The following is a 22592-nucleotide window of genomic DNA, read 5'->3' as shown; positions in this document are numbered from 1 at the left end:
CTCTCGGCAACCTTAGCCCAGGATCCAGCTCCTTCTAGGTACTTACTGTGTTGTAGGCACCTCTGTAAGCCTCCTACAGACACAAGCAACTCATCTGAACTATCCCAAGCCCATGAGGAAGACACTATCAAATCATTTTACATATTAGGGAAACTGAGCTGCTGAGAAATAAAGTTACTTAGCAAGTGTCACACAGGTAGTAAATGGGAGGGTGAAGATGTAGACCTAAAAAATCGGATTCTCGTCTTTGGGAAGTAGGGATTTTTTTTTTTTTCTTTTTCCTTATCGAGGAGAACAAGCCTGTAATTTGTGTAGTTGTATGAACGTACAGGTACTGAGATTTGAATAAAACATTTGACTCGATTAGGACATCTCCCACCTATAGTCATTCAGCACAGAGAGAGATTACACACTTACTGCTGTCCTCCTTGGAAGTACAAATTATAGGAAGCCTTCGTGGAGAAGACTGTATAAAGGAGAGAACGCATTTGTTCCCCCCCCACCCCATTAATTGTCAAAGTCAGATTATACATTATACTGAGGCTGTCTACCTGTTTTTCTTATTTAAAAACATTTTTAAACACTCTTTATTTGCGATAATGGTACATTTAAGGGACACACGGAGAGACGAGTCGTCCAGGGAGGCCCGCCTCGCCCGCGGTGACAGCTTGCGTAACACATACACCAGCGCCACCAGGAAGCTGGCACGGGAGCTCTGCATCGCTCCGGAGGTTTGCCCTAGTTCCACAGGCTGAAGCAGTTCGCCCAAGGCCTCACGGCTTGGAACAGGCCTATCAGGAGCCCAACCTCCCATTTTCCTTCTTCCAGAACTTGGAGGACGCCGGCCCCTCTTCTCCGAATCCACCGTCTGGAGTTTTCTCTCTTCCCATATGGAGGAGTCATCAGAGGCTACAGTCACCTCAATGCCTGCCTGGGGACCGGTCCACCGCCATGGGGTCAGGGGTGGCCCCAGGCTCTGAGAGGGCTGAGTCCCTCCTGACAGTGAATGGCGCCTTGGAGCAGGAGCTCAAGGCGGGGCTGGGGGGTGGCTGGGAAAGAGCAGGTAAGCCCACGGGCTGCCCGAGCCCTGCCTGCCGGAGACAAAGAGCTTCATGTAAGGCCCCTGAAAAGTGCTGGACCCTGGGGGCACTTGGCTGAATGCTGGGGCCACCTAGAGCCCTCACCCACTGACAAGGTTCTTCCGTAAGAGCAAACTTCGTGAAACACTCCCTTGTTCCTTGGGATGACCGATTTAGCTAGTTTTCCTGGGGCCATTTTCCACCTGAGCTGCCAGGATTAACTAACTCCCCCACCCCCAGTCTTTTCTAGAACATTCACACAGAGCTCAGTGAGACAGTCTAAAAAAGAAGGCAGGTGGGGTCTTCAGGTGAAGACAGTGTAGGACAAATCCTCTTAGAATCCCATGAAAGGCATCCTCCTGCTTCTCACCTGGGAAGAGGTGAGCAGGCCCCTGGATGAGAAGGTGAGAGTTACTCTGGCCAAAACAGATTTCCTGCAATCACCTGTGGGCTGCTGCCTAAAATTCTAGCATTATCATGTGATCTCTGCTCTGTCTTCACATGGCCTTCCCTCAGTGTCTTTGTCCCTCCGTGTCAAGTTCCTCTCTCCTTTCTTCTACAAGGACACCTTTCATTGGATTTGGGGCCCACCCTAAATCCAGGATGATCTCATCTCAGCACCCTTAATTGAAGTATATCTGTCCTATTTCCAAAGAAGGCCGCATACACAGGCTCCAGGGTTCTGGGGGTTAGGAGGGGAACACCTCTTTTTTGAGGGGAGGCACATTTTAACCAACTATGGGGAGTAAGGTAGCTAACTTAAATCGGGGAAGTAGAGGAAAGGCACCTCAGGCAGAGGGAAGAGTATGTGCAAAGGCACAGACCAGAGAAGTTCCAGGAACTGCACAGCTGGGTATGGTTCGGAAAGGGGGGGCCTCTGGGAGTGGGAGGACAGGGGGCCGGTTGTTGAACGGTGCCAGCCTGTCCACAGCTAGAGTTTGAACTTCACCATGAAAACAATGGGGAGCCACAGAAGGGTTTGCCCGGGTTCGACTCTCCCCCAGATCTCTGAGAGGCCAGGATGCTGTCTGCATTGACACCTGAAAACACTGAGGCTCAAAGAGGAGAAGTCATTTGTCCAAGAACAGACCATCAGGAAAATGTCAGAAATCAGATTCGAAATCGAGCCTCATCTAACCCCTTAAGCGGAAAGACCAACGCGGCAGACCTCTGCGTGTCCACGTAAGGCTGTTTTGGGAAGGAGGAAGGGGACAGAGGTGGGAGATTGCGGCGACCAAGCACCATGCCCACCACCCTATCGGAGAACGGTTTTCTGACGCTGGGCCTGAGGGGTGCCATGTTGGTACGCTGAGACCCCGCCCTACCCACAGCTGATTGGCCCAGCCTTGTGTCACCTGACCCAAGGTAGACCAATCAGACTCCCCCATCCCATCGTGCTCCTGACTCTTTTCGACGCCGGAAGGTGCCCAGGCACCTGGCTCAGGAGTGGGAGGATGCGCCTCCGGGCTCCGCCTCTGCCCTGGGCTTTGTGTCCTCAGGGAACTTCCCGACGCTCTCCTCACTTCGGTGTCCCGGTCTGAGAGTCAGAGAACTGAGAGCAGCACGTTCTCCCAGGCTCCTGTGGGACGCCGTGGGATCCCGGCGGTGGAGCGTGTGCCCGAGGCCGGGCCCGCAGGAAACCCGGGCAGGCGGCCGCCCCGCTGGTTGTGTGACCGCGGGAGGGGACTGGGGCCGTGCAGAGGCCGCCTGCCGCCCTGGGAGGAGGAGGAGGAGGAGGAAGACGGAGGGCGGCCGCAGGAGTTCTTGACCCCCGTTCCAGGACTGGAATCCAGCTGATAAGAGCCTTGGCCGCCCTCCCTGTCCTGAGGTCCCAGGACAGACTCGCGGTGCCCCCGCCTCCACCGGGGCCCGCCGCCCCTGACTCTGGTCGAGGCTGGCATAAGCGGGTTTCTCTTACGTATGGTCAAAGCCTGACCCAAACAGAGCAATACGGAACAGCCACCAGAACAGGAAAGGCCTCGGCTGGGACATTCTGGCGAGCCGGAGCCCCCCCCCGGAATCCACCGGAACGCCTCTGAACTGGTGCCAGGGAATTCCTGCCCCAGCCTTGGTTACCGCCTACAGAAACCAGGCCAGGGGTCCCGTGGGGCAGCCACCAAGGCTCCTGTGGGGCAGCCACCGAGGCTCCCAAGAGGCCTCACCTCCCAAGGGACATGCATGTGATCGGCCGCCCCACATTCCACACCCACACCTCCTGCTCCAGACGGGCAGGCTTCTGGCAAGTTCCATATTCAACCCAGGAACTTGTTGAACAGGTGCCTTGAGGTGGGAGAGTGCCAGGCCCATGGGGCACTACCCAGCCAGGCCCAGGCTGGAGAATGTGCGAAAGGGGAGTAAGTTGAGGGCGGTCGTCATTTCCCCAGTACCTGCCAGGATGAGTGCCTAACGTGCATCCCCTGCTCAGCCACCTGGTGGGAAGGATGCCGCTGTCTGCGTTGACAGCAGAAAGAATTGAAGCTTGGATATCGCTGGCTTCTTACTCATGTTTATCCAGTTACTACATGTGGGAGACAGAGTTTTTTTTTTTAATTTTTTTTTTTTAACGTGAAATCAGCAAGATTTATCATTAACACCTTCACATAGAAACAAGGTGTAGAAAAATGGTGTAAAGAACCTCTTGGGACTTACCAGCCAGCTACCACTGTTTCGCCGAACCCTCATTTTTTTTGCAAGGGCAGAGACTGGAGTATTTTAAAGTAAATCCTGGATATCCTACATATTGCCTATGAAGGGTCCAGAATGCGTCTCTAACAGGTGAGGGTTTTTGTTTGTTTGTTTGTTTGTTTTTGTTTTAAATGTACCCGTATGCTCATCGTCACAAGACCACTGGTTGGGAATGTTCGTGTTGGAAGCACCCCGTCCACGTGTCCTGGGAGGACACAGACAGTCCCAGCCCAGTCCTGTGCTCCCAAGGTGGGAAGTTCACTAGAGCAGCAGTTCCCAAAGCAGGGTTCCCCAGGCCAGCAGCATCACTGGGGAACTCTTTAGAAATGCAGATTCTCAGGCCTAGTCCCCGCCCCTCCTGAGTCAGAGACTCTGGGGTTGGGCAAGCCATCCCAACCTGTGTGTTTGGGCACCCCCTCCCTGGGACTCGTGAGGCCGGCTCCAGCTCTAGAACTTCTGCTCTGGAGAAAGACGGACAGCCCACGGAAGTGATTCCCCATACTTGCATTTTATCCGTTTACTATTTATGCGGGTTATAACTCCTGCTCCCAAAGGATGCTGAGGGGCCGGCCCTACGTGGTATTGTTTTCTGGTTAGATTTGGCCACGCGGGAGCCGGACGGTTAGTGGGTGGGATCTGGCTCCTCCCCTCACTTCCTGGAAACCCTGAGCCAAAGTGTCCTCATCCTTACACTGTGCAGCTGGCGGCACGTGCCTCCTGGACTGGCTGTGAGAAGGGCAAAAGGTAAAGTATAGAAAGCACCTAGAATTTTCCCCGGTGCCCAGCAAGTGTTCTTACCAAACACGGGCGGCAAGGCCAAGGTGAGAGGAAGAGGAGCCTGATTCTCAGGGGCAGGGCTGGGGATGGGCCTCTGGGGAGGTGTGAAGGAGATTGGGGGGGCTGCTGGGAAAAGCAGGGAACCCCCCTGAGGCGGGGAGGCTGCAAGGCAGTGACGTGGCAAGACATGGAGGGGAAGGAGCTCACGGTTGCCCCAGGCGATGGGCTCCCTAAAGGCCCAGAGAGACAGGAGGGGCCCGCCCCGCTCTATGAGTTGTGATGCCTCTGGGAGCCCCGGGAAGGTTCTCCGGGCCTCCAGGGCCGAGCAGGGAAACAGGGACAAACAACCAAGGAGTGGGGTGGGGGCTCTGGACTCCAGGAAGATTGAGGGCCAGGCGATGGGGGCTGGGCTCAGAGCCAACACCGAGGACAGTCGCCCCGGGTGTGGTTGTCCCTCAGGCTTGGAAACACGAGTTACATACCGTTAATTTCAAGAGGACAGACTCCTGGACCTACGTTTAATTGAGAACTGGAGCAGAGTGATGGAAATCTAGTCTCCTTGTCTGCGCACGTGAGACGAGTCACAGCACTTAGCCTACGAGAAGCGGGAGGTGCCGATCCAAGTGGCACAATCAGGCCAAGCTCTGGAGCAAGACAACCGACCCACGTGTGGCCGTGGGGCAAGTTCACAGTGTGACCTCCCGGGGACCTCAGTACCTCCCCTTCACCCGTCCTGCTGACCCTCTGCTCCCCTCCCCTCTGGAGGCCGCCAGTCTGTTCTTTATACTTAGGATCCCATTGCTATTTTTGTTGTTATTTTTAATTCTATATATGTATGAAATCATATGGGATTTGTCCTTCCGTGACTGACTTCACTTAGCACAGTGTCCTCCAGGTCCATCCACGTTGTCGCCAATGGCAGCATGACGTCCTTCCTCCAGCCGAGTAAGAGCCCACCGTGTGCCACACCACACCTTCTGTGCCCACGTGTCTGCCGACCGCAGAAGTCACGGCCACGCCCAGACTGTGGCAAATAGTGTTCTAATAAACAGGGGTGCGCCGATCTTTTCAAATTCCTGCTTCTGTTTTCTTTGGGTAAATACCTAGAAGTGGAATTATTAGACCCGCTCATCCTTCTCTTTTTAATTTTTTGGGGAACCCCGTACTGTTTTCACAGCGGCTGCACCAGTTGGCGCCCCCTCCAGCAGGCTTCCCTGCCCCCACATCCTCGCCAGCCCTGCTCTCTTGTCTTTTTGATGCCAGCCTTTCAGACAGGCATGCGGTGGGATCTCGTCAGACTTTTGTATTTCCCTGGTGATGAGCGATGTTAAGCGTCTTCTCGTGTCCGTTGGTCATCTGTGTGTCTTCTTTGGAGAAATGTCTATTCAAGTTCTCTGCCCATTTTTAAAATCAGATTGTTTGGTTCTTGCAGTGTTACAGGAGTCCTTTATGTATTTGGGTGCTAACTCCTTATGCAATACCCATATATTTTCTGCCATTCACTAGGCTGCCTTTAGTTTGGTTGATGGTTTCCTTCACGGTGTAAAAACTGTTTAGTTTGATGTAGTCCTGCTTGTTTATTTTTGCTTAGGAATTTCATTTAGAAAGTACACTTAGGAGCGCCTGGGTGGCTCAGTGGGTTAAAGCCTATGCCTTTGGCTCAGGTCATGATCTCGGGGTCCTGGGATCGAGCCCCGCATCCGGCTCTCTGCTCAGCAAGCAGCCTGCTTCCCCCCGCTCTCTCTGCCTGCCTCCCTGCCTACTTGTGATCTTTCTCTGTCGAACAAATAAATAAAATCTTCTAAAAAAATAAAAAAAGGTACATTTAGGGGTGCCTGGTGGCTTAGTTGGTGAAGCATCTGCCTTCGGCTCAGGTCATGATCCCAGGATCCTGGGGTCGAGTCCCACATTGGGCTCCCTGCTCAGTGGGGGGCCTGCTTCTCCCTCTCCCTCTGCCTTGCCTGCTGCTTGATCTCGCTCTCTCTCAAATAAATAAATAAAATCATAAAAAACCCTTATATTTGCTATAAAAATCTATGAACCTATCCATTAAAGTCTACATTTCAATTCGTGAGCTCACCAAGTGTTTTTAAAAATTTAGTGGATCTTCTTTAGAGGATATTGAGGAATCACCGTGTTGTCTTGAAAACTGGTCAAGGGCAGGCATCAAGCAGCGAGTCTGCCTTTCCCGTCCCAGTGGGCAGCCCGCCTGGAGACGAGGGAAAGCATCTCTTTCGGAAAGTACTCCAAGTGATACTTCAAAGCAAATGTTGGGATTAGAATATCACAGTTTTGCCCAGTGAATTCGTGAATCTAGACGTTCAGAGCCAGTGAGTCCCAGCATCACAAAAAGGGACAACCTGGCATCTGGAGAGGGGGATGGCGCCTGATCCAGCCTTGGGTCACGATCACCTTGCCAGTTTGCAGCGAGGTGGAGGACAGAACGTCCAGAGCTGCACTTAGAGTGTGAGATCTGCCAAATCCAGGTGGCGGGGGATGCTAGAGGCCACATGGCCTGGATTCCCCAACAGGTAACTTGTAAAGGGTGGGGAGTTAGATGGTGGAGTGGAAGGTTGCAAAATGGCCCCTCAAGCTGTCCATGTGACCTATGACCTCATGTAGCAAAAGGGACTCTGCAGGTATGCGCAAGTTAAGGATCTTGAGAGAGGAAGATAGTCCAGATGGGCCGAGGGCAATCAGGAGGCCTCGTAAAATGGAAGCAGGAGGGGCAAAACGAAGGTGAAGCAGCTTGAGCAGCAAGGCTTGACTAGCCATTTCTGGATTTGAAGATGGAAAGAGGCCTCGGGAGCGGGAGCGGAGGAATGCAGCAGCTACTAGAAGATGGAAGAGATAAGAGCCTGTGTTGTTCCCTGAGCCTCTGGGAAGAATGCAGCCCTACCAACCCCCGGATTTCAGTCCAGCGGGACTGTTTCAGACATTTGACCTCTGGGACAGTGAGGAGTCCATTTGTGTCATTTTCGGCCATCAAACTCGTGATGGTCTTTTACTGTGGTGACTAGAAATGAATGCAGATAGGAAACCTGAGGGTTCGAGAAATTCGAAGGACACACCAAGTTAGCAACATGCACAAGACCAAAGCAGAGTGGTGGGTAAGGAAGCCATGAACATGTGAATGTGGAAAGTCGGGAGAATGGGCACCTCTGTGGGGTGGGGGAGCTGTTGCTCTCGGCGGAGGGTCCTGGGCAGGATGACCATGTCCCACTCTCTGTCCCCGCTGGCTGGTGGCTTCCAGGGCTTCCCCTGATAAGCATTCTTCAAGCCACACCTTGGTTTTGTGTGGTTCTTTAAGACTGTCGTATTTCGCACTTAAGGTAACCGTGATAACCTTTGCGAGATGGCTTCGCAGCGTGGAGTCGGACCTCATGGGCAGCCACCACAGATGGGCATTTTCTCCCGCCCGACCTTGCCAAGCTTTCTCCTGCCAGCAGCCCAGGAAGTGGAACCGAGCAAAAGGAACAGGTCAGCCGAGCTCATGGCTCTCATTGCGCCCAGGAACGGGGTAGAGTGGACTTGGCAGCGCATGGAACACGGTGGCGAGGGGAGGATGGTCTGCACGTGTCCCTGTGACCTCAGTGCCCCTGCCCCAGCTGCCACTCTCCGTGATGGGGACAATGGTCTTGTGCTGTCGCCGCAGGTTTCCTGGCAAGACAGTGCCCTGGGTGCCCAGCACGGCGACGGGCTCCACGAGGCCCTGTTCTTGGTTCCTTCCCCTCCTCCCCTGCTTCATTTCCCTGCTCCGTCAGCCAAGGTTTCACACCCCCCCCCCATAAACCACTTGCTCTCAAACAGGTTTGCTTCTGGGGAAGCCCAAGGCAAGACACTCAGAGAAGGTTTTTACCAGACGGGAGGAGGTGGTTAGTGGACAACACCCGGATGTAGACAAGGCCTGTGGCTGTTAACCTGACGGCTGGCACCGTCCTGTGCCCGGCTACACCGCCAGCCCCTGCTGTGTGGAGCTATCTGGTGGGCAGACCCGTGGGGTCTGCAAGGGCGCCCGTCCCCTGCCCCGGAGCATCTGCCAATCCCAGGCACTGTGCAAGTGCCCCTCTCCTGGACTGTGCATCCCCCCACTTCTCCCCGCCCGGACTCCTCTGAACCACCTCCTCGGGAGTCTTCCCTGAGCTTCTGGCTAGACTGTCATGTGCCCCTTTGGGCCCCTGCGGGGTCCTGCACGCTGTGACATTGTGGCGTGAGCCATGTGGTTTGCTCCTTCTCCCCCAGACCCACAGCTCTTGGAGGACAAGGACTGTGTGTCCCCGCCCCGCCCCGCCAGCGCAGGCACGTAGTAGGTCCTCAGTGTTGGATTTTTGAGTGGGTAAATGATCAAGCGAATGAACAAGTCTCTGCGTGGCGGCTTGTGGCGTGGCGGTTCTGCGGGCAGGTGCTCGCATCCAACTCCCAGGACACCAATTCCCTCTTCTCCTAGCTGTGGGCTGGGGTCAGATGACTCAGCCACGCCGGGCCCTGCAACTGGCAAAGATCCGCAGGTTCTGAATGTTAGAGGGGAAGCCCCTGACGCTGAGAGAGGGGAACCCCGGAATGGGGAAGACGGATCCCACGGGGTCTGGGTGGGGAACGAAACAGGGAAGTCAGTGAACAGAAACACCAGGAGAGAAAAAACCAGGACGGGGGATGCCAGGTGACAAATGTGGGGCACCGTTTCTTTTAGTTTTTGAACTTTTGGTCCTGAAATGATCTCAGATTCGCAGGACGCTGCAGGAACTGTGCAGAGAGGCCCCGTGCTCCCCTAACTCGGGCTCCCCAGAGGCTGTGTCTCACGTGGCTCCATGCTAGGTAGCCGGTGGCTTCGGCCCCACATGCGTCAGGGCCGGGAAGTGCGGCTGCAGCTGGGCTGGAAACCCAGCCGTCCGATCCCACACCTAGATGCCCGCACGCACCACCTCAGTCAACACACGGACCCGCTTCTCCCCACAGAGACCCCCTTCTCCTACGCCTAAACGCACCCACCCTCCTCCCCACCAGCCTGGAACCCACTCAGCGGCTCTCCATCTCCATGACCCTGTGCCAGCAAGAATGTTCTAGAAGCCGAATCGTATAGCTTGTGACTTTTTCAGATTTGCATATGTTCATCACTAGATTCTCCAGGTCTGCCTGTGCGCTCCCCGCGCCCACCTCTCTCTGCCTTCTTCCCTCCTTCACCCCTGAAAGCGTCAGGGCGCCCTTCCAAAAAAGGACGTTCTCTGACATAGCCAGAGTACAAAACCAGGAAATTCACACCATAAAACACCATTATCTATCTGCACTCCTGCTTCAAGTCCACGGATTGTTCCCCTCGTGTCCTTTAGAGCAAAAGATAGAGTTTTTTTTCCCCCCCGAGATCCAGGATCCGATCCAGAATCCCAGTGACATTTGATTGTTAATACTCTTCAGTGTCCTTGGATCTGGAGCCTTCCATGGCCTTTCCTGGTCTTCCCCAAAGCTGACATTTTTGAGGAGTCCAAGTCAGTGGTTTCCTTGGGTCCCCGTCACTCTGGGGGTGATATTTCCTCACGCTAGTATTCACGGTGTTTCCTCAGGGATACCCAGCAGCGAAGTGCACTTCCATGAGGGGGCGTCACATCCAGGGTCCTGCTGTGTCATCTGTCCCTGGCTGGTCCCTCAGTTCAGGTGAGGTTGGCCAGCTTCCTCCCCTGTAACGGCACAGGCTTCCCTCTGTAACGAATAAGGATCCTGCAGGGACGTGCTGTCAGACTGCGTCACTATCTTGTTTCTCGTTAAGCTTTTATCTGCTTTTGTTTAAATTTTAACAGAATTTTTTATGGAAGCAAAATTTATACCAAAGTACACAGAGTGCTCAGTGAAGAACATTTTAATGAGGTGCAGGGGTGGGGGGATGCTTCCTGGGGAGGGGCTCAAGCCTGGGCCTGAATGGAGGAAATAGGAGTCCTTGTCTGGGCCTGGGGTGGGACCCTGAGACCCCGGAGGCAGGGTGCGGCTGGCAGCGGCTGGCAGAAGCCAGTGTGAGAAGCATGAGAAGTCTCGTGCTCTTGTGACGGCTCCCAAGGTTTCTGGAGGAGACCCCATGGGAAACAGAAGTAGGGGAGTGGGAAGAAGAGGCAGGGGAAGCTGACAAAGGGTGTGTGCTCGGCTTAGGCACCCCAGTGGGCAGCCAGATCCCAGATCCCAATCCTTTGGGAGGGTCCTGGGAAGCTGCCAGAATGGTCCTCACAGCTCTCCAAGGCCGGGGGCCTTAAGCCCGAGTTCTGGCTCAGCCAGAATAAAACCCTTCATGCCTAGAGCCACAGTGAGCAAGCTTCCCTTAGAGGTGGGTGCCCACAGCGTCCACTCTGCTAAGCCCAGGCTGGGGGGCCTTCAGGAGGGGAGAGGCACACTCAGATGTTTGTTTATTTTTGCAAAGTCACCGAGAATGTGGCACAAAGAACTGAGTAAGGGAGCCAGGTGGGAGTCGAAGACCATCACCTCTCTGTTCTTTGGCTACGGGCGTGTCCAAGACCCTGCTGGAGTTCTGACCCTCAGGAAATGAGCCCAGGTCAGGCCGCAGCATGCCAGGAAAGGAAGGTTCTCCCCCATTCTAACAGCTACTTCACTGAGAACTCCCCCACCCGCTGCCACCTACCTTCAGGCACAACGTCACTTGGGAACCCCAGGGCCCTAGGAGTTTTCAAAGGGAGTTACCGGAAACTTTGAACTCTATTATATGAAAAAGCCAGTAGAAATTGTTCATTTAACTTCCGATCAGGTTTCCCAGTTTAACTACATATAAACTCATTCATTTTCCATTCAGTAAACACGTACACAGTGTCTTCTTTTAATATACCTCGTTATTGAGATAAAATGCGTGTAACATCAGATTCACCATTTCCGCTGTTAATGTGCGCACATCAGCAGGTTTTATTCTATTCACAAAGTCCAGTGACCATCCCTCTACTCTATTCCAGAAAATTATCATCACCCCAAAAAGAAATGCCATCATCTCCAAATTTCCATTTCTTCCCAGGCCCTGGCAGTCACTAGCGTGCTGTCTGTCTGGATTTGCCCGTTCTGGCTGTTTCATAGGCATGGAGTCTACGGTTGGAGTCTGCGGTGTGTGGCCTTTTGGGTCCACCTCCTTTCACGTGGCACGTTTTCCTGGGTCATCCAGGTTGAAGCATGGCCACTCCTCTTGCCTTGTTTATGGCCGAATACTGTTCCGTTGGATGCGCGGCCGCATCCTGTCCATCCCCTCACCGCAGGTACCGGGTGTCTCGGCTGTTCGTGCTCTGAACCTTCTTTGAAACTCACAAATGTAGTAACGGGCCGGGAGTGTGGGGGATCCGCAGGGAGGGTGGGGACGCCCCTGACTCCGCATCTCACCTGGTCCAGGGATCTGGAGGGGCCTCTTGGGAGAAGCCACAGTCAGTTAAAACCTGAGCCGGTGTTAGCGGGGCGAGGGTTTGGAGTGAGGGGTCTGCTGGAGTGTTCTTGGTGGAGGCTGGCGAGGAGATGCCTGTACCTGGGGCCCAGGAGAGGGGCCTGCTCGGGGAGGTGGGGAGAGAGTCAGGGGCCAGGGCTTGGCGGCCCGGCCGTAGTAAGAGTCAGGCCTTTGAGGAAAGGTGGGGGAGCAGGGGGGTGGCTGAAGCAGGTGTGAGCCTCAGAACAATATGGGGGTGGGGCGAGGGGAGCTAACCGCTGGGATTGAGGGCTTTTCCGGGATGCCCCGGCTGTCCGTGTTAGAGCTGGGAGCACCCCAGCCAAACGTGGGTGCTCACCTCTGCGTGACCATGGGGAGTGAAGGCTGATGAGTGCACATATGGAAGCCCTTGGGCGTTTTTTGCCTCGGACTGAAATTCTCTGACTCTGGGTGATGGGTCTGGGTGCTTTTGAATTTTTTTAAATATTTATTTATTTTAGAGAGAGCAGGGGGGAAGGGCGGAGGGAGAGGGAGAGAGAATCTCAAGCAGACTCCACGCTGAGCATGGAGCCCGACGCCTGGCTCAGTGCCGTGACCCTGAGATCGCGCCCTGACCCTCTTAACCAGCTGAGCCGCCCAGCCGTCCTGCTCTTGAATTTTTTAAAGGAGAGTAGATTCTGAAGGAAAGTCAAATTTCCAACTATAAGTCGGTCCGAAAAAGCAAAACTGTAGAGATGGTGAAAGGATCAGTGGTTGACAGCGGTTTGGGGTGAGGGGAGGTGGAACACAGGGGAGTTTTTAGGGCAGGGAAGCCATCTGTATGATACCATGATGATGGTGCGTTCGTGATGTTCCACATTTGTCAAAATCCACAGAATATACAACACCAAGAGCGAACCCCAGTGCACATTATGGACTTGACACACAGGAATCTCCTCTTTCACCCGTAACATGCATATGGAACCTTCTAGAAGATTCCATGACTCTCACTGCCCAAGATCATTCCTTCCTCTTCTGGAAATCTCTTGGCAAATAGCTTTGTTCCTGTGCCAGGTCTGAACAATTGTAGGGTAAGAAAAGTGATAAGGGCGAGAGTTCCTAGGCCTGTCCCAGCCAGCAGAGAGGGGTCACCTGTGTGGAAGCGGCAACGCCCGCCACGGGCGTGTGGGAGAGGAGCAAGGGCAGCTGTGCCATGTATTTACCTGTTGGGATTAAGCAAGTCCCAAGGCACACTCTTTTAGCACCTGGTGTCCTGTTCCATGGGGCTGTCCCCGCTCCCTCCTGCAGAAATGAAGTCCCTCGGAAGCCCGGAAATGCTCACAGCTGTGGGACGTGCTCAGCCAAGGTCCCCCTCCTTTCAGCAAATGACTATGGGAGAAGTAACAAGGAGACTGTGATATGAGCGGTGCCCAGAAATTGGCTGTGTGTGTGTGTGTGACTATAGTTGTGGTACAAAGGTGTGACTTGTCTCACACAAGCGGGTCTCACTGCAGTAACACAAGCCCAGCACATTTTCACCCCAGGCCTTGGCTCTGGGCCTTCTGGTTCTGCATGGAAGACTGTCCCGGTATTCACGTCTGATCCTCTTCCCCCGGGGGCATGGGGTGTGGGCAGGACCATTCTCTGAAGGCTCCAGGGGTGAGTCCTTCCTCACCTCTTCTGGCTCCTGGTGGCCCCAGATGTTCTCTGGCTCGGGGCTGGGCCCTCCTACCTCTGCTCCATCTTCACGGAGCTTTCTCCCTGGGTCTGTATTTTTCCTCCTCTCTCTCTCTCTCTTTTCTAAGATTTTTAAGAGCTTATTTTTAAGTAATCTCTACACCCAAAGTGGGGCTCAAACTCATGACCCTGAGACCAAGAGTTGTACTCTCCACCGACAGAGCCAGCCGGGAACCCCACCCCCCCTTGAATCTTATAAGGAAGGACACCAATCACTGGACTTAGAGGACATCCAGTTCATCTGGAGATCCTTAACTTAATGACATCTTCAATGATTGTCTTTCCAAATAAGGCTACACACACCGTTTCTGTGGGTTAGGATGTGACACATGCCTTCGGGGTGGGCTTACTCAACCACAACATTGTCTGACTCTACGTTACACATCGATGTATGTGCAGCCTGTCACGCCTACTAGGAGAGAAAATACGGGAATAGTCCTTTCTGTTCAGGGGTCCACGGCCACGTAACAGGTGCTTAAAACTATTTGCTGAATGGGCGCCTGGGTGGCTCAGTGGGTTAAGCCGCTGCCTTCGGCTCAGGTCATGATCTCAGGGTCCTGGGATCGAGTCCTGCATCGGGCTCTCTGCTCAGCAGGGAGCCTGCTTCCCTCTCTCTCTCTCTGCCTGCCTCTCCATCTACTTGTGATTTCTCTCTGTCAAATAAATAAAATCTTAAAAAAAAAAAACTATTTGCTGAATGAATGAAAGTAGCTTTCCCTTCCTAAATTCTGATATCTTCATCTATAAGATGATCATGTCGTTGCCTGTGTGCATGGCCATTAAAGAAACAAACTGAATTGAGGGTTTGTGTACAGAGCCATAACTTCCAACTCATTCTTAAAATCAAATGCTCACCCACATGCATGCACACGCCACCTGATACCCTTTGTATGGTGTACCCTTTCGGAAAAGGATGTGTTCAAAATGCCAACCTTATAATTTGTGAGGGAGGTTTATTACTAAATAAGTTTCAGGTGCCTTGGGATTGCATCACCTCTTTCCAATGGAGTGTATTGTTGGGAGATAATTTATGGACATGAAATGACACCACTTTCATATAGTGAACGAGAGTTGAAGGGCGGGACCTCATTGTTGAAGGTGCCCAGGGCAGATATTTCAGGAAAGGCTGGATGCTTTGGGCTGAGACCCGCCCTCAATTCTCAGTACCGGCCAAAGCATCGGCATCGCTGCTAGAGCTACAGGCTCAGTAAGTTTCCCAGCAAACCATCTTGAGGGACTTGATTCCTTCAGAGTGCCCTCTAGAATTTGCCCAGCTGAAGGCAGACAGAAAATTCTTGAAGGAAATCTTCAAATTCTTGAAGTCAGTAGTGATCATCGTGAAATCCAAACAAAAGGACAAGCTAAGTAGGAATGGACGTTCGAAAACAAAGGATATAGAGAGCAGGGCAAAGTGGGGAACACATGACAAGAACAACAAGGCAAAGTGGGGAACACATGACAAGAACAACAAGGCAAAAAAATTGAGGTTTTTGTAATCAGATTAAATTACTACAGTTATGAAAAAAAGCAAAGGTTAGAAAAAGAAAAATGAAAAAAAAAAAACTCCATTGTAAAAAGAAATCAAAACAGAGAGTATAAATATTTGTCTCTATTTCTGAAGTGCTTTCAGATTCCTGATAGGATTTTCGGTGGGATTTTTCTTTCTTTCTTTCTTTCTTTTTTTTTTATTTTAGATTTTATTTATTTATTTGACAGAGATCACAAGCAGGCAGAAAGACAGGCAGAGAGAGAGAGAAGGAAGCAGGCTCCCCACTGAGCAAAGAGCCCGATGTGGGGCTCCATCCCAGGACCCTGAGAACTTGACCGGAGCTGAAGGCAGAGGTTTAACCCACTGAGCCACCCAGGTGCCCCTTTCGGTGGGATTTTATTCTGAAATCCGAGTAAAAGATGACAGCAAATAGCAGAGTGCTTGCCTCAAAATGATACCATTTAAAACTGATACCAAATAAAATGTGAATGAAGATGATGGAAGTCAGTCTAACGGTAATAACTGTAACAATATAGACATAATGCATTTCCCCATAAATGCAAATAATCTAAGGTTAAGAATAAATTGCAAGGGGCACCTGGGTCACTCTGTTGGTTGGCAGCTAGCTGCCTTCAGCTCGGGTCATGATCCCAGGATCCTGGGATCAAGTCCCACATCAGGCTCCCTGCTCAGTGGAGAACCTGCTTTTCCTCTCCCTCTGCCTGACACTCTGCTGTGCTCTCTTTCTATCAAATAAATAGATAAAATCTTTAAAGAATAAATTTCAAGAACTACAGTTTACAAGAGAGAGACACACACACCAAATAAATATCTGGGGGGCATTTAACAGGTTACAGGAACATTATCTACCATGGTAGATGCCGATAGTCCCCTGCTCTCACAGAGTTTACAGTCTAGGGGGAAATGAAACAAAACAGCTAAAAATGAGATGCCACGTTTAGATCATGCAGACTTAACCGTGGAGAAGAAATAGTGGCAATGGTAATTATACAAAGTGCAATTTAAGGGGTATGTTTTAATGAGATACAGGAGGTATTAAACAATTACAAGAGTCAGCATAAACAGGTAAATGATATGCACTAACTAACTGGGAAGCATAATACAAAAAGCAGAAATTCAGACAGACGAGGAAATGAATGGACGGGAAAGCAATTAGGGAAATTTTAAACTCTTCATTTTCTTCCCATGTCAGATCAAGTAGTTGAAAGTAAGGACATGAACAATGTCCTTAGAAAGTTAGAATGAATAGATACAAAACTGATTTGCAAAGAAGAGCGCAGCTTATCAATACCCTTACGAAGAACATACCAGCTTTTCTAGTGCCGTTGAAATATTGACAAAGCTGCGTAAAATACAGGCACAAAGTCTCAACACAAAAAGAGAATTAGCTGGCTGGTATGCGGGCTGGTCACAGTGCAACGAAAACAAAAATGGAACTTAAGCCTCAAGGTATCCCTTCAGTGGCTTCCATCATGTAACTCTAACTGCTTTCTCTGTGGTCCGCTCCATTTTTGTTTTTCATGCCAACAGGTCCAGGCCTTCCACAATGTCCTCTACCCAGAATTTCCTTCCTGAATGCTCTGATCCACGAGTTCTAGCCTTGACATCTCCGAGCTGGAACAGAGGCCTCTGTGATGGGACACAACAGGGTGGGCTTAGAGGGAAAGGCACTTGGCCAACACATTCCCTCCCTGCTCTTGGAAGCTGCACCGCCTAGAGAAACCACGCCCGATTGACGCCCTTGGGAGAACATGAAGTTCTATGCCAACAAGACATTCTTCCTCCCTGGATCCCATTCTGTCTCAAAATCTCAGCATGCCACTTGGAAAGGACCCGAGAAAGAAGTGAGCTGAGTTCCCGTGTATCTTTTATATTAGTAATAAAATTTCCTGGAGATCTACTATGTCTGGGACTAGATAGTACTATTAGGATCTCTACCTATGGAAACATTACAGGACTGTACAGTTGGTTTCCTGTATCTCCCCTGTGCTCCCCCAGACCTTCTCTCCATCCTCCTGCCTTCTCTTTCGGATTCCCAGCCCAAGAGTCTGCATCTGGGGCTTCCATTCCATTTCCCTTCACCAAAGTTCTCAGCTCCATACAGCTCCATACAGTTACCCTTGTCTGGGTAACTGCTCCCTCCTCTTGCCTTCCCAGCCTTGGATGGCAGCAGTTTCCCACTGCTGCTAATCTTGGGCAGCTGCGCAGTCCCTTTGTGCTTCTCTGCACCCTGCCCACACCTTTGTAAGCAGCATGGCTATCAAACCCTCCCCCAACCACTCAGTGTGAAGGTGCCACCTGTTTCCTGCTGGGACCCTGTTCAGGGGTTGGTAGTGCCATCCCCCTTCTGTGGATAAGTAAACTGAGGTGGAGAGAGGTGAGGAAAGTTGTCCAAGGCCATGCACTTGGAAGGAACAAGGCTGAGATTCAAGCCTGGACTGACCCATGTCAGCATACTGCTTTTTCTATTATTTCTAGCTTTTGTTGCATTTGGTGGAGTCAGGCAGTGTGGTGCTGGGAGCCTGTTTTCTTTTGGTCAAGGGACAAGAGGCAGGAGAAACAAGAAGGGCCACCAGGACAGCCTGTCAGATGAAATGGAGCCGAGGTAGCCATGTGGTGGGGAGCAGTTGAGGTAGGTGGCCTATATTCGCTCAAAAAAAAAACTACCCATGTTATGCTCTATAGTTCTTATCATCAAGAAGCCCACTCTATAAATAAGGAAACTGAGGCACAGAGGAGAGGCACGCCCTTCCCCAAAGCCACCTCCCTACTAAGTGGTGAGGCTTGTTAGGGATTCCAGTGCCACGCAGAGCCAAAGCCCCTTAGAGTTTCAAGACACCCACCTGGGGGGCACCGTCCCCATCTGCTCTGGGAGCCAGCTGAGTCCAGAAACTTCCCTGTGATGTTGGTGATAGCACCAGCACACCCTCCATTTCACTGTGAAGGAGTGCTGTCACGGTGGGCATTTCACGGTGGGGATGTTAAAGCTTGGAAATGTAAGACGCCTGCCCGCCCCAGGTCCCATGATTAACAAGTGCAGGAGCCCATTCTGCAAACGAGAATGCAGGGCTCAGAGGTTGTCCAAGACCCATGGATCCCAAAGGCAGCGGGGTGCTCCGGCCCTCCTGCCCGCCCTGGCGTACACTCCCAGGGCCCTCCCTGGGGGTGAGATCTTAGCCTTCTGCTTCAATTACAGACAAGCAACCACGGCTCATAGGGGCAACGTGGCTCGTTCCGAGCCGCGCAGCTTTGGTAGGCGTGTGACTCCGCTCGGGTCCGCGGTGCTCCCAGCGTGTTGGGATGGACCACACTCCGCTGCCCCCCAAGAACCACAGGCGCTCGTTACAGTCCTGCTCCCCGGCCAGCTCCAGACCCGGGTGGCGCAGGGTAAGGCGAGGTCCGGGAATCCGCATTCTCCGCCAGCGTTCGCACGCCCACCGCCACCCCGGCCCTCGCTCCAGGTGATTCTTAGGATCTGGCCCGATCGGGAAGCAGCCGCAGCTGTCGACGCCGCGCTAAGTTAGCGGCGGGCTCTCGGGGCGGGGCCAGGTGCGCCAGGTGCAGCCGGGCGCGCAGCTCCGCCCCGGGGGCGGGGCCCCACCTGCGGCGGCCAGGTAGGCGGCTACCTGGTAACCCGGCCCCGGCCCTGGAGGTTTGGGCGCGCGCAGCCAGTCCCGGGCACGCCGGGGACCGAGGGACGCGGGCTGGGGCGGCCGCCGGGGGACGGGAGGCTGAGCGAGGGGCCTTCGCCTAGTCACCATGGTCGAAAGACGCTTCTCTCAGTTCCTGCAGAAACTCCCCTTCTCGGGCGCGGGCCACCTGTACGAGCCCCTGGAGAGGAGCGAGTTGGAAATCCTGGTAAGTCCGGGCGACCCGGCGCGGGCCGTGCGACTTGACCCTCCGCCCCACCGCACCCCACCCTCCGCCGGGACCCCTCCCGCAGCTCGCCCTCCTGCCCCTGGCTCTGGAAAGATCTCTGGAGCAACGCCAGCTCCTGTTTCTGCTCTGAGCCGGGCTCGCGCCATTTAAGCCTCTCAGGACAGACAGCCCATTTTGTGGATTTGATACTGCGGCAGAGAGAGGTTACATGTGCCCCTTAAGACGCACCCAGTTAGCAAACGATCCAGCCAGGAACTTCACCTCGGTTTCTCTGGCTCCGGAGAATGTAAATTCCTAGGTCTCTGCACTCAGGCTGCTGTATGGATTTTTTTTTTTTTTTTTTAGTTACTTGAGTTGGAAAAAAAAAAGTGATGTAAAAAAAACAAACACCTGGGGAAAATGTTTCAGCCATGATAGTAATAATAATGATGGAATTAGGGTAACGAGCAGCCAGGCCTCCTAGCTTTACTTCCTATGTCTGCAACGGCAGCTTTGAAAAGCACTCAGGTTTGTATGTTGACTTAGCAACCTCCAGGGGACCCTCTAGGATAAATCAACATAATTTTCAGGCCTGGGGCATGGGAGGGTTGGGGAGAGAAGGGGTTTCCCAGTGGCTGAACTGACACAGCTATCCAAAAAAGCCCTTCCACTTGGGGAAGCCAGGCTCAGTGGATGACCTGGTGACTTTCTCCTTAGGTTTGTAGGAGTCTAAGCTTCACACCTTGCGGGGCTATGAGAGTGGAGAGCGCTGAATTCCTGCAAAAGCCTCTCGGGGACATTGCACTTTTTTTTTCCTTTTCAGCCTAATCAGTCATTCAAAAATAAAATTCCTGAAATAGTGCCTTGGGCATGCTCAGGAGAACACGGCCATCTGACCTCCCAGTTAAATTTACTTTTTAATGGAAAAGAGCAGTTGGAAAAACTCAATTTAAACTACTGAATTTTCCTCCCAAAGAATGACAACAGTCAAAACGATTTTGTGGTATGATTCCTAAATATTTGTGCATTAAATAAATAGTATTTTATATGTGTAAGTTAGCACGAGAATTCCGGTGCCGGGGCTGTAGGAATGCAGGGCTTGGTGACTAGTAATTCTCCCGTCGTCTCTGTGTTTCTGAAGGGACACGTGGGTTCAACATGGCCTGTAGAGTTTGATTCTTTTGCTGAGATCAGTTTCTCTACCCACATGTCATGTGCTGGGTTCTGCTGAAGGAGTGTGAAGTCAGTTTGCCAATATTGTTGCCTTTTCTGCCTGACTCTCTCTTTTTTGGTTTTTGCATCCTGCTGGGTATTTTTCAAACACTCCCGATGTGTGGTTGATTATGATTAGATTTAATAGGATGTCCAGGTCTGCTGGGCATGGGGGGTCATGTAACATGACTGAGATGCTGGGGTGAGTTTGACCTTGGCACCAAAGTGGACTTCAGTCCTCCAGATCTCTTCTGAGGGGTCCTCAGGGGTATGATAGGTCCTCAAACTATCTGTAGGTGTGTGTGTGTGGGGGGTTCACCCGCCTGGTCGAGGACCCGGATGTTCTCAGTAGCACCCTGAAGGGTGGGTGATGGGCAACGTCGCGGTGGGGAGGGGAGGGGAGGGGAGACTGGTGACCCAGGTCCTCAGCAGCAAAGGCTCGGTGAGAAACAAAATGTCCTATCTCTTAAAAAAAAAAAAAAAAAGTCCTATCTCTGAAGGGTCCTGGTACAAACCCAGGAGGTTGGACTGAAAGGAGGGGGCAGGGGGCAGGGGCCAGGGGGCGGTGATGGGGTGGCGGAGGGACCTGTTTCCCACCAGCTCAGCTTAGAGCCTGAACCTCCTTTGCTCTCACACTTCCTTCCCCCATTCGAACCCTCTTTTGCCAAGAAAAATGGAAAAAAGCCAAGTGTGCTCACAGCGATCATTTCTACGAGAGTTGTAACTCTCTCTTATGAGCACGTGTTCTGGGAAGCCTCTGAAACCCCCGCCGCTTTGCCCAGGCAGCTCACTTATAACACTGTTTACTACTGAGAACTTGCTGTGTCTTTTTTCTTCTCTGTCTCCTGTCTCTCTGTGCTGAGGTCAATTTTATTATTATAATCATCAATGAGGACATGGAGGCTCACAGGTGGGGCCAGGCGCTAAGGATACAGCTGGGTACAAAATGAAGTTTGTGGGAGAGGCCCACAGATGGTAGAGAAACCAAGAAATGTTTAATCAGAGATCTGGGGGGGGGTGGTCTGGGGTATGATGGGGACCAAGAAAGCAGAGTGGCCAGGCAGGGGACACATGGGCCAGGGAGGACTGGGGCAGGGGACACGTGGGCCAGCATTGGAGGCTGAATCTGAGCACAGAGCTTATGACTCTGAAAATGCCTTGTTCTTCCCATATATTCAGTATCACCACAAGGAAGGGGTTTGAGAGATCCTCTTAATTCAACTCTTGGGGAAAAAAACCCTTCTCTGTTTTAACCTGAATGGTGGGTGAGGAGAACGTTGGACCAGAAATTCCTGCTTCCCGAGGACTTGATGCCAACTCCAGGAAAGTCATCTTTGACCCGGGGCTCCCCATCTCTTAACCGTCTGGCGCTCCACCCTGTGCTGCCTTCCTGGTCGGTGAACTGATTCATCCTCCTCGGGCTTTCTGGGGTGAAGATGGGGTTCCGGCAGACTCACGTAGTGGTCCCCCGTTCATTCAGCCCAGGTTCACGGAGCGTCTGCCGAGTGTCAGGCCAGGGCTGCCTGCCAAGGATGGGGTGTAGAAGATGGACACACTCCTTGCTCTCCTGGTGGGCAGGGATGGGGGCCAAATTCAGAGCAGAGCCATCACGAAGCATTCGGGCTTTATCCCTGGAGCAACATGGAACTATTGGAAGGTTTAAATCAGGTCGTTACCGTCATCCACTCATTCACAGACGCGCCAAACAGTAGGAATGAAATAAACAAAACAGACACAATCAGAGATCACAGCTGGCACAGGAGGGACTTCTGAGACACACCCACACACAAATCATTAGTGTTTCTCAAAATGTAGCGAGATAGGACTTCTTGAAGCCTGTATTGCGGTCTTCCAGTGTTGCCAAATTATTTGTATCAGAAGGTAACTTAAAGAAGTATAAACACAAAACTTGCAATAAATGTGGCTGTGTGTGTATAATGCAACTCAAAAGAGCCACTAACTTTATAATAAAATCATAAAGGACAAATGTAGCAACTAAATTTTGACATGACCAGTGATATATTTTTTAAACATTTCCTTTTTTTTTTTTCTTAAAGATTTTATTTATTTAATTGACAGAGAGCATAAGTAAGCAGAGTGGCAGGCAGAGGGAGAGAGAGAAGTAGGCTCTCTGCCGAGCACGGAGCCCAATGTGGGCCTTGATCCCAGGACCCTGAGACATGACCCGAGCTGAAGGCACAGGATTTAACCACTGAGCCACCTAGGCGCCCCTCCTTTTTTTTTTTTTTTAAGACGTTAAAAAAAAAATTTATTAGAGAGAATGAGGTCAGTGGGAGAAGCAGACTCCCTGTGGAGCAGGGAGCCTGATGCTGGACTCAATCCTGGGACTCCGGGATCATGA

The 22592-nt window shown here is 52.1% G+C and overlaps 1 protein-coding gene across 1 annotated transcript in view; it reads left to right on the top strand.

Annotated features, from left to right (window-relative positions):
- The first annotated feature begins 18849 nt into the window (after positions 1-18849).
- ATP2C2 (ATPase secretory pathway Ca2+ transporting 2) overlaps positions 18850-22592 on the top strand; it is a 59164-nt gene continuing 55421 nt past the window's right edge. Inside the window, exon 1 of the mRNA XM_044255629.1 lies at positions 18850-19018. Within this exon, the coding sequence (XP_044111564.1) occupies positions 18920-19018 (99 nt within the window). The 5' untranslated portion in view covers positions 18850-18919. The remainder of the gene's footprint in view (positions 19019-22592) is intronic.

The sequence above is a fragment of the Neovison vison genome, chromosome 7 (assembly GCF_020171115.1).
Source record: "Neovison vison isolate M4711 chromosome 7, ASM_NN_V1, whole genome shotgun sequence".
Classification (NCBI taxonomy): domain Eukaryota; kingdom Metazoa; phylum Chordata; class Mammalia; order Carnivora; family Mustelidae; genus Neogale; species Neogale vison.
Note: the sequence above shows the minus strand (reverse complement) of the source record. Positions and strands in the feature narration are given on the sequence as shown.